Source organism: Hemiscyllium ocellatum, chromosome 47 (genome assembly GCF_020745735.1).
Source record: "Hemiscyllium ocellatum isolate sHemOce1 chromosome 47, sHemOce1.pat.X.cur, whole genome shotgun sequence".
NCBI lineage: Eukaryota > Metazoa > Chordata > Chondrichthyes > Orectolobiformes > Hemiscylliidae > Hemiscyllium > Hemiscyllium ocellatum.
Genome location: NC_083447.1, coordinates 13,252,244 through 13,264,873, shown reverse-complemented (window position 1 = coordinate 13,264,873; position 12,630 = coordinate 13,252,244). Strand labels below are relative to the sequence as shown.

Genomic DNA, 12,630 nt, shown 5'->3' with positions numbered 1-12,630 from the left:
GGACACTGGCCTCTGTGGAGTTCAGTTATTTCAGTGACCAAAGTAGGATTAATGATGTAACCATCAGAAGTACCCACTAGCTGAAGCCCACTGGACTTCAAACAGTCACTACAACTATCTTTGTCATTAGAAAATGCAGCAAGTGGAGCATATGAGTTACAGGGTATGCTGATGGAAGTGGACACCACTGTCAGGCTGACTGAGCTTGGGGGACAACACTTGAGTGAAGGCAATTGCATAGCTTCACAGAGAACATATCCTGACTAGGAGGGAATAAATGGGAGTTCCAGGCACCCAGTGACCTACTTGGGCTGAGTCAACAAGACTGAATTACACCTGTTGGAAAATAAAGTGAGTGCAATCAAAGATAGCCCCAGTACCCATGTCTGGACCGGATCTTAGATCTTCCCTTAGACTGGTGAATTATTAAGGAAAGTTCATATGTAACCTGGCCTCCATACTGGTACTTTTGCATCAGCTGTTGAAAAAGGGTCAGCCTTGGAAATGGTCTCATAGACAAGGCTTGGCCTTTAGAGAAGTGAAGAAGCAACTATCATTGTTTAAGGTGTTTACAGATTAGATTAGATTACTTACAGTGTGGAAACAGGCCCTTTGGCCCAACAAGTCCACACCGACCCGCCGAAGCGCAACCCACCCAGATCCATTCCCCTATATTTACCCCGTCACCTAACACTACGGGCAATTTAACATGGCCAATTTACCTTATCTGCACATTTTTGGACTGTGGGAGAAAACCGGTCCCTTCTGATCCCAAGCAAGATCTGGTGTTGACATGTGATGCCTCCTATATGGTATCAAGGTAATGTTGGCTCACAGATGGAGGGGAACATCCATTAGCATGTGCTTCCCTGATTTTGGCTGATGCAGAGCACAAATACACCCAGATAGAGAAGCAAGGTTTGGTAGTCATTATAGTGTGAAAAAATACCAATACCTTTATGGCATAATCTCTGCTAGGGCTATTCAAATAAGACAAGGCTATGTGCCCATAACTTCAGGTTGAATTCAGCGGGCAGTTCTCATTCTAAGCTCATACAATTTCAAGTTGGAACATCGTCCGAGAGACCAATTAACAAATGTGGATGCCTTGAACCACCCACCACCAGCAGATACACTACTGGCGGTGCCGGCAATAAAAGACTCCGTAATGGTTTTGAATTTTATGGACACACTTCTGGTCACTGGTGAAAATATTAGACTGTGAACGTAAGAAGATCCGGTCCTGGCAAAACTGAAACAGCTGGTGGTGATGAGGAAAACAAAAAGGACAATCACAACCAGAATTAAACCCTTTCTGGACCCAGCAAGACCAGATCACCATAGAGGATGGCATTTTATTATGGGGAGCAAGAGGGATAATCCTGAGCAAAGGTCACTGCCTGATGCTGGCTAAACTCCACCAGGTCATCCAGAGTGTTCAAAGTGCAGATGTTGGTGAGACGTTATGTCTGGTGACCAAGATCGGATGCAAACGAAGCCACATTGGTTGGGCAGTGCCCACTTTGCCAAGAAGGACAAAAATTACTGCCAGCAGCTTCCCGACATTCATGGGAATGGCCGGGTCAACCCTGGACTTAGTTACATGCCAATTCTGATGGCCCTTTCATGGGCTCAAATGTTGGGAGTCATTGTGGACGCGCACTCAAAATGGTTGGACATGTACAGGATGCAACAGCATTAGGAATGTCATTGCTGGACACAGGACTCATCTATGTGAGAGAGACTGTTTACTTCAGGGGCCAAGGTTTGGTGCCAAATCCATGGACATGGCTCTGCATTGGTAAGATGAGTGGTTGACGTGAGCTCAAGTCAAGTCCCACGACGTACAAAGTTTGGGTAGGTGAGGAGTTCCTGAACAAGCACATGGACCACGTGAAAGCTGCTACTTAGCGAAGGAACAGGAGTAAAACACAGCCAGTCCCTCAGGAGAACCGGAAAGGACGTTGGAACCCATGGGTTTTCCCCCTCCATCCAACATTGAAGAAACCACAGAGTCTGAGGTGGCATATGTTGCTGCCTTGATGGCTTTAGCACCTAAAGAAAAGAATGATTTTCTTCCAAAATGCTCCAGGCGTAAGAAGTGGGCTGTGGTGCAGTACAAGCTACCCATTTCCAAGGCTGAGTCAGAGGATCCAGACCCAGTGCAAAAATGGTCCGGGAGAGGTCACAAGAAAAAATAAAACGGGCCCACCTCCCCGGACTTAAAGGGAGAGCAATGTGGTGATTGTAACCAGGTCAGCATGTTAGAATGAGTTCCCTGCTTGGGGCTGTTAACCTGGTCCAATTAGGGAGCTCTGGCTGATAGATATGAACAGGAGGGTCAGAGGTTCTGTTTGCTCAGAGCTGGTTCTGTTCACTCAGAGCTGGCTCTGAGGAAGTCGGACCAGTGGCAAATATTGTGCACATGTAAATAAAGGATGACTTGGTGATGGGATACTGGCCTCTGTGGACTTATTTCAGTGACGATTTGCCTTCATGAACTGCTTCAGCCACTTGCTCTGGGTTGACCCACACTGTCTTTAAGGAGGGAATTCCAGGATTTTGAATTGAATTGAATTTATTGTCAAGTGTACTGCGGCACAGTGAAAAACTTTGTCTTGCCAGCAATACGGCAGTTCACAGAGTTAAATAGCATAGATAAGTAAATAATAGGTAAACAGCAGCAAAAACAAAAACACAGGTACAGGTGAATGTTAAGAGTTTGTGAGTCCATTCACTATCCTAACAACAGTAGGGTAGAAACTGTTTCAAAACCAGCTGGTGCTTATGTTCAGGCTTCTGTACCTTCTCCCTGATAGGAGAGGTTGTAGAAAAACTTTGCCAGGGTGGGATAGATCTTTGAGAATACCGGTGGCCTTTCCTTGACAGTGGGCCTAGAAGATGGATTCTATAGATGGGAGGTTGGCTTTTGTGATTGTTCAGGCCGAGTTCACCCCTCTCTGTAACCTTCTCCAATCTTTAATGGTACAGTTGCCATACCAGGTAGTGATACACCCAGACAGAATGCTCTCGATGGCACACCTATAAAAGTTGGCAAGGGTATTCACCGTCATGCCAAATTTCCTCAGCTGCATGAAGGAGAAGAGACGTTGTTGGGGCTTTGTAATCAGTGCGTCCACATGAAAAGTCCAAAAAAGCTTCTTGTGGATGACCACTCCCAGGAGCTTGACACTTTCCACTTGTTCCACCTCTGTGCTGTGTGACCCAGCAACAGTGAAGGAATGATAATATATTTCCAGGTCAGGATGGTGAGTGGCTTAGAGGGGCACATGCAGGGAGTGGTGTTCTCACATATCTGCAGCCCTTGTCCTTCTAATCTCTGGAATGTTTCCAGTCCCAGATGATAGCAGGAAGTAGCAACAATGTAGGCACCAAGGTACCAGAAATAGAGTTCTATTAGCATCCTGAGTAGGCCTAGAAGAAGAAATGTTCCACATATCTCACAAAAAGACCACAGGTATAACTAAGGGCCATACACATGCCTTTAATTCGGAGCAAGTGAGACATCAAATATCTCCGATAATTATCATTGCTATATTGAACATAAAGCCACAATACATAAGAAAAGCATTAATATCTCAGACAGTATTTAAATTAGAAAAGACAAAATGTCCAACATATTTGGTCTTCCATCATTCTTTCTTTGCCAGTCATAGTACACTCCCAGTGATGTGCTTGCCCCATATTTGTTCCTCAGTTCCTCACATTTAGCCCCATTTAAATGACCCCTCTGACATATCATCCCTCCTTTAACCAATATTGTTTTGGGTGGCACAGTGGTTAGCACTGCTGCCTCACAGCGCCAGAGACCCGGGTTCAATTCCTGCCTCAGGTGACTCACTGTGTGGAGTTTGCATGTTCTCCCCGTGTCTGCGTGGGTTTCCTCCCACAGTCCAAAGATGTGCGGGTCAGGTGAATTGGCCATGCTAAATTGCCCGTAGTATAAGGTGAAGGGGTAAATGTAGGGGAATGGGTCTGGGTGGGTTGCTCTTTGGAGGGTCGGTGTGGACTTGTTGGGCCGAAGGGCCTGTTTCCACACTGTAATTAATCTAATCTAATCTCCCTCTATACATTCCGCTCAATCCCTTCAGAATACCTTTTAAATAGAAATATGCTGCTGTTCCTACTGTGTCCTAAAAGAGCCCTGAATTAGGAGCAGTACTTTTAAAAATAGAGATTTAGGGAGAAAGCACTTCTTCACAACACAAATGATGGCAAGTTCAGATTAGGGGTCAATTGAAAGTGTTATATATAAGACTGCTTTATTTCAGTTAGGGCAAATATTAGGGATATGGAACCAAGAAAGGTAAATGGGGATCAGGAACAGACGATCCATAGTCAAATGGAGTGACGGAACAGGTTTGAGGGACTGAATGGTCTACGTCTACTATTAAGATTCTAATAGATTGATATCCTCTGAAGTATGGAGTTGGAGTATGGGATGAGATTAGATTAGATTACTTACAGTGTGGAAACAGGCCCTTCGGCCCAACAAGTCCACACCGACCCGCCGAAGCGCAACCCACCCATACCCCTACATTTACCTCTTACCTAACACTACGGGCAATTTAGCATGGCCAATTCACCTGACCCACACATCTTTGGACTGTGGGAGGAAACCGGAGCACCCGGAGGAAACCCACGCAGACACGGGGAGAACGTGCAAACTCCACACAGTCAGTCGCCTGAGTCAGGAATTGAACCCGGGTCTCAGGCGCTGTGAGGCAGCAGTGCTAACCACTGTGCCACCGTGCCACCCACTAAGATAGTGAGTGTGAACATAATGAGGATGGAGGAAGAAGGAAGAATGTGTCAGACAGAGTAGTTAAGGCTTAAGAGGAATGATTCAGGTAGAGTTAAAGAAATGGTGATTATAAAAGAAAGACTGCAGGTGTGAAATGCTGAGAGATCCAGGTTCAAAACCAAGTTTCTGCTGGCTGGTGAGAGCCACTGAAACAGGGGAATCAACAGACCTCACCTTAAAAACAGAGGGCTCGAATGAAATGTTGGAAGAGAGGCATTGTATTCCTCCTGGTCCCATCCCTATTGAGTATTAGAATCCTAAACAATGTCAAATCTCAAACATCTGAAGCCACTCTACACAATATCACCTGACTCCCCTCTTATCTCTAAAGGAACATGAGGGAAGTTTCCTGACTCAAATTTTCTTCAGGAAATCCAAATAGAAGTACATATTTATTGGCCTTGATTTTCAGAACAACTTCCCAGTTTTCCTAGTCTTCAACTCACAATTCAAGTAAGTCTTTATTTCAAGTTTGGACATTAACTAATTAATTACTTGACCGGATAAAGGAAGGCTCTGCAGTGCAATGGTATTGTCACTATTTTATTAAGGTAGAGATACTCAATTCATGTATGTTGCTTGTAATTGTGGGTTTTATGCTGTGGGGAGGATGTTGTGGCAATAAAATAATCTATGAAAAACTAAAGTAAGATAGTGTAATGAAAAAATGGGGCAGAGTTGATAAAAATATACTGATTTTCCAATAATTAAAACATCCTAAATGATGGTCGTTGATGTAAGGTTAATTATTTCAGATCTAATACAGAGAGCAGAAAGATAATTGAGAGAGTGAGGAATGAATTAGTGATTGAAGCAGGGATCTTGTCAATATTTAAAGGATAAATGTGTTGGGTGGTTGAAGGGAAGGAGAAATAAAGGGATGTTAGTAGCTATGTGGCATTGGGACCGTAGCTTGTAATGAGCATAAATGCTGGTGAGCCCAGTTACACTGTAACATCTAAGTCCATAGGAATATTTCTATCGTTTCTCTGGAATTCCGAAAGATCTTCCATTAAATTTACAACAGTAGATCGGAGGAACACCTGCAGATATTCAACCCCAGTATAACTAAAATGGAACATTTGCTTGCCATTTTTTTGGCCCAACTTCAGAACCGATGGGAAGCTTTTGGATCTAGGATAACCTCTCGTATCCTTGAACTGATATCACCTGAAGATTTCAGAATATTGCATTGCAAAGTAGCTTCCTCAATTTTATTCTTTAACAGCAGGGTTAATTGTGATACAAAACTCATTCCACCCATTACCTTGATAAGTCTCACCAGTCATATATCAACCATTGCAAATCAAACATATCAACCTGACAATATTTCTATCAAACTTAGTCAAAGTTTCACATGTGCCATTTCCAACATTTATATTTATGTGGAACCTTTCACAAGCTCAGCACGTCACAAAGTGCCTTACAGTCAATGAGGTACTTTCAAAGTCTGGTCACTGTGGCTATGTAGGAAACATGGCCGCCAATTAGTGCACAGCAAACTCCCACAGACAACGATGATCAACTCATTGAAAACTTTAAATGGATGAATAGTGGTCATGACACCAGACATAATAACCTTTCCTCAAATCAGTGCACAAAACCTTTTATTCACCTAAGAATAACATCAAAGATCTATAAAATCCAGAATTCCCGGAACTGTTGCCAGGAGGAGAGAGAAAGAGGGATTTATTCACTTAGAGGGTGTTGACTTTTTGGAACTTTGTGCCTCACAGTGCTTCAGGGTCATTAAGCATGTTCAAGTCGAAGATTAATAGATTTCTACATGTTAGAAATATCAAGGAACACAGGACTAGTGTAGGAAAATGGTGTTAAAGCTGAGGATTGACCTCATCGTTGAATATTGGAGCTGTCTAGGAGGGTTGAATGGCCTATCCCTGCTCCTGTTTCTTCCATCATTGTCCTGAAGCTGTATCCCAGTCAGACATGGCACTTTTGATAGATCACGGAGAAATATGAGGTAAAGAGAAAGGTAAGGAGATTACCGCATTAAAAATCTTCTATAGTCTGCTTTCCTTCATCTGCCATTATTTTATTAATAAGACAGCTCAGACTCTCACAGAAAATTCTCACAAGGCACCTGCACGTGTTTGAAGAGAAGCCTCAGTAGGGTTTTACCGGAATCTTCTGCAGCATTTGACAGAAGTGATAAAGTGCAAGCTGCTTAAGCCAGCAAGAGGAAACACTTCTACACTTTACCAGTATCTGCAACAGCCTCTGGGGACAGGGTCCATGGTTTGTGAAGGGGAAACTTTAATTGTGGTTACAGTATTGTATTTATAAACTATTTTTATGACTTGGTAAGGCCATTTTGATTAATAGTTTCAATCATAAGAAAAGGAAGACACAATTCTGTACCTTCAACTTAATTCAAAATAAAAAAATACTCTTCCAGCTCCTGAACTTGCTGCGCAGGGACAGGTATGGGTCACTTAAAACCTATTATTAAGGAGCAGGAATAGCCATTTAGCCCTTCTGATACATCACCACAGATCTTGGCACGATGGCACAGTGGTTAGCACTGCTGCCTCACCGCGCCAGAGACCCGGGTTCAATTCCCGACTCAGGCGACTGACTGTGTAGAGTTTGCACGTTCTCCCCATGTCTGCGTGGGTTTCCTCCGGGTGCTCCGGTTTCCTCCCACAGTCACAAAGATGTGTGGGTCAGGTGAATTGGCCATGCTAAATTGCCCGTCGTGTTAGGTAAGGGGTAAATGTAAGGGTAAATGTAAAGGTTGCGCTTCGGTGGGTCGGTGTGGACTTGGTTGGGCCAAAGGGCCTGTTTCCACACTGTAAGTAATCTAATCTAATCTAGGTCAGACAGCTACTCAAGATTGTTACTCAGCACAGGAATTGGTTATTTAGCCTCTATTAATACTAGAACTGGAGTCAGTCATTTAGCCCCTCAAGCATTTTCAGAGTTAAGTAGCCCAGAATTGCTGTTTGTGAAATGATTTGAAGACTAAGATTAGAAATTGGATGAGAGTTGAATGTAAAAAGGAAATCAACAAGACATTTTGTTTTTGCAACATCTGCTTCCCTTTGGAATTGATTCAAATGATTTTGAAAGTACAGGTAGTTTTGTAAAACAACTGGAATGAAAGAAAAATGTGCTCAGTTTGGAGGTCAGCCAATACACTGACGTCTTGTGCAGCCATCTAAAAACTATGAGCAGAAGGAACCTATTCAGCTCCTTGAGCCTGCTCTGCCATCCAATATCATCATGACCGATCCCATCCTCGGTCTCCACTCCATTTTCTTGCTCACTCTCCATAACCCTTCAATCCATTACTAATTAAAAATCTGGCCATCTCCTCCACAGGTTTACTCAATGATCCAGCATCCATTGCACTCTGGGGTAGTGAACCTACAGATTCAGAAACCCTTGAGAGAAGCAAGTTCTCATCTCTTTTTTTTTAAATCTGCTGTCCCTTATCCTAAAACTACGATCACCCATTCTTGACTACTCCATAAGAAGAAACATACTCTGTCTCCATGTCTGATTTGTCAATCCCGTTTAGCACCTTATATACCTCTCTAGAGAAGTATCAGCCTCAACTTTTCAATCCCTCATCATGAGTCAAACCTCTCACCATTGGAACCAATCTAGTGAATCTCCTCCGAACTGCCTCCAGTACAACTACGCCCCTCAAGTAAGTGGACCAAAGCTTGGTCAATATTCCAAGTGTGGTCTCCCCAGTGCCTTTGCAGCAAACCTCCCTACATGTTTCCAAGAAGGTTTCAAGTTGCCAAATTTAGTTTGATGCATTTCTGGAGTTTAATCGCATACATCCAATTGATCTGCTCCCCCATAATGCCCCATCATGTACATTGACCACCCCTGCGCCTTCCCATGGCCAGTGGGGGTATAGATTCTTCCATGACCAATTGGTAGATTCTTGAATCTCAATCAAACATCTCCAACATCCTTAAACTCATAAGCATAAGTGTTCAAAGACCTTTCTTTTTGAAACAAAAAGTATCCCTATCCCTTTCTCCTCAGGAAGGTATTCTTCCATTTCTGGAAACTCCAGATCAGTTCTGGAGAGTTGGAAACTTTACCAACTCTTTCATTCCCTTTTAAAAACCTGTGCTTTCCTATGTATCTGTCTGGTACAGGGATAACAATCCTGCCTCCAAGGAGGAAGGTTGAGTATGTAATTGAAGTTAACACTCCCATTATAGTACTGAGAGAGTGATGTCCGGTTGCAGTTACAATGGCATTTTAAACTGGAATCTCCATCTGCCCTCTCAGCTAGTCATTAATGGTCTCATTGCAATTTCAAAAAAGTATTGGGGAAGTCACGCTGATGTCTCAGCCAATTTTTATTGCTTAACCAACATCACTACAAACAGACCTTTGATGTTTGTGGAATCTTACGGTCTTTGAAAGAAGGAAGTAAGGAAGTGAGTGAAGTGGTTTGGAAGAGTTTAAAAGAACAGGTGGATCTAGTTTTATTCACAGATCCCAGCAATGAAGGAACAGACCATCTGGAAGGTGGCAACTGCACACTGATTTCACGATCCATCACTAGACATTGCAATCTTGTGTACTTTCAGAGGATCTCTCTGGAGTCTAAGGCCATTTGACGATCCCACTGATGCTGCGAAATTAGCGTTAAGTGAGAGGGATTCTGAAGCAGAACCAGCCGAGTTCAAACAGGTAGCACCTGGCACTGATCATGCGGATTACTGAAAAGTTCACACCGCCCTGCACCTCACCCTTCACTTGCTTCACTAAATGAGGAAGTGAATAGGGCTGAAAATACAAAAAGACTATTTTGAAATTTGTTGCTGATCCACTACCCCACCCCTCCCTCTTCTCCCTCCCTTCCCCACCTGTCCTCTAACTGTGCTCTCCCTCGCTTACCTACCTACTCCTCCTCCTTCCACCTTAACCTTTCTTCCTCAATCTTCTTTCTCTTCCCAATGCCCTCCTCCCTACCCTTTCTCCACTTTTGCCCCAATACCAAATGCCTCCATCAGAGCCACTCATATTCGGTGCCTAGGGCCTTCCTACCTTTTCTCATTTTCAGTCAGGTTTCACAGAATTTTGTCAAATCATCCATTTCACTCTTGTAGTTCAACCCTACAAGATGCCTGATTGCAGTGAACAGTCACTCTGTGGTCACCCTTCAGAGTGGGTTGACAATGGTAGCAGCTTGACAGGAGCTGTTTGACTAACTCTGGTTAGTGAATATTATGTACGTAAAACTGTGATATAATAGGAATTAATCTTAGTGGCCCCTGAGTGAGAATTCCTGAACAGGTACAAATCCCAACATAAACGTCAAACCTCTTCAAGTAAATCTGAATGAGGCATTAATAATAACTTGTATTTATGTTGTGTCATTAACACAGGAAAACATCACAAAGTGCTCCACAGACATAATATCAATCAAACATTTGACACTGAATCAGATAAGGGCATATTTAGACATGTCCACAAATTTATTCAGATTAAAAGGATGTCTGAACAGGAGGATACCAGGCTGAGAGGTTTAGGGAAAATACTTCAGTGCCTACACCTCAGGTCATTGAAAGGGCAATGAAGGTTGAGTATATGAATAGGGTTTAGAGGGATATGGGGCAAGTGCTGACAAATGGGACTAAATTAGGTTCGGATATCTGGTCGGCATGGACGAATTGAACCGAAGGGACTGTTTCCGTGCCGTACGTCTTTATGACTCCAATCAAAATTAGTGATGCTTAAAATTAGATGAGTGCAGGAAATCTCAGATGGTTGGGGGTCTGGAGAGAATGGGACCAGGGAGGGATTTAAACACTCGGGTGAGAATGAATTTACAGCAGTGTCAGTAATCGAGAGCTAGCTAGGGGAAATGTGCACAGGAGATGATGGATGGACAGGCCTTGGTCTAGGTTTTAGAATACGGACAGCAGACAAGAGCCAAGAGATGGGAAGTACCTCAATAGTGAAACTGAAATCCAGCCAAAGGATTCAACTCGAGTATCTTGAAGAGTTCCGGTGCAATCATTTTAAATGTGCCACGCAGGACACTGACAGCTTTATCACTGAGCTTACACAGCACAAGCTCTCTCTGCAATTGATCTATGATGGATCTTGCAAACTTCCTCAGTCTACGCGATCGCTACATAATCCGGACAGGTGCCCTGCACCCGAGAGAATTCTTACCTTGTACACCTCCCCATAGGTTCCTCCGCCAACCCTCTGTATGATCTCAAAGTCATCTTGTGGGTTTTTCGAAGAGATATCCAAAGCTACCTGATTTGAGCTCATTGTTCGACCATCAGCACCAACAGTGAGCACATTTCATACTTTCTCGCACTCTCTGCTCCGACAGCAGCTGAACTAAAGCTCTTCTTGTATTCACGTGTTCATTTCCTGTCCCAGGACTGAACGTACCCGCAGTGTCTCACTGCCCTCTAGTGGTCCTCAAGTGGACAGATTTATTTTCTCTTCTATTTACTCCATTTTATTTATCCCCATTTATCTGGCATTCATTCACTCCACCACACCAGAATGTGCAGATTGTCTCTCCCTCCATTGTCACCAGGATGTACAGTCCCCTTCATATGTGACTGAAGTGTCATGACATTAATCTTTTCACAGATGCTGGTTAACCTGAATATTTCCAGCAGTTTCTGTTCGTTCAGCTAGTTCAATGTAGTATTTTGGAATACAATTGCGAGCCACACTCAAAATCATTGAGTGTGGCTCGCAATTGAGTTGGGTATTGCGGTTGAGACGGTGCAGTGACGAGATAATGAACAGGTGAGGCTAAGGTTACAACTAAGCTTTAAAACGTTCATACGTTCCAACTCCAGACTGCTGGAATGCCATCAATAGAACAGAACAAAACAGAGGTTGGAAATGAGAGGCCTTTTGTCCATCAGAAGTTAGTCCTTTCTGGCATTCTTTCCAGCAATGTGAGAGGAGTGTTACCTAATCCATTCTAAGTATTTTCTAATTACCCTCCAAATTGCGTTAGGGCTTAGGATATAATTTTAAGTGGTTTAGGGTCGAGATCCCCATGATAACATTGGCTGGGATTTGGATCGAGAACTCGACGACAATATGGTTAAATGTGTAGCACTCAAGTTTAACATGGGTTGTGGTCTCGATCGGGGTCTAGAGCATAAGTGGCTGCACGGTGGCAAGTACTGCTATCTGTCGGTGCAAGGGACCCAGGTTTGATCCCGGCCTTGGGTGACTGTGTGGAGTTTGCACATTCTCCCCGGGTGCTCTGTTTCCCCATCCCCCAATAGCCGAAACATGTGTAGGCTAGATGGATTGGCTATGCTAAATTGCTATTGGTATCCAGGCTAGGCGATTAGTCATGGGAAATGCAGGAATAGGGTGAGTTTGGAGGGGCGGCTGTTCAAAGGGTCAGTATGTACTTGATGGGCTGAATAGCCTGCTTCCATGCTCTATAGATTCTATGATTCTTAGTCATCCGTGAAAGTGAATGGGATGGAGATGATGCTAGAGTCGTAGAAATCCATGGTTGCAAAACATTTGGAATATTTCATTCAGCTCTAAGTACAGCAACTCAGAAAAGATATACGAGGTAGTAATTTCACCAGCAATTTGTTTTTGTTTCAGATCTTCAGCATTCACAGTTTGTTTTATTTCAAGAAAGTTGCATTTACCTGGAGCTGTTGTAACACAAATTCAGCATTTCATCCCTGGTCCTCTCACTCACCTTAAGACTTTTGAAGTAATTTCAATCAGAAATGCAACTAAAATACTAAAACTACAATATGCCATCACTTAGGCCCCATGTGGTGCATTTTGTTCAATTC

At 43.3% G+C, this 12,630-nt stretch overlaps 1 protein-coding gene across 4 annotated transcripts in view; it reads right to left on the bottom strand.

The window, feature by feature from the left end:
* Window positions 1-11,204, bottom strand: part of LOC132836552 (mitogen-activated protein kinase kinase kinase kinase 5-like) — a 122,272-nt gene extending 111,068 nt beyond the window's left edge. For all 4 annotated transcript variants that reach the window (XM_060855893.1, XM_060855894.1, XM_060855896.1 and 1 more), the window contains exon 1: window positions 11,000-11,204. In XM_060855893.1, the coding sequence (XP_060711876.1) occupies window positions 11,000-11,104 (105 nt within the window). In that variant the 5' untranslated portion in view covers window positions 11,105-11,204. The remainder of the gene's footprint in view (window positions 1-10,999) is intronic.
* Window positions 11,205-12,630: the final 1,426 nt, after the last annotated feature.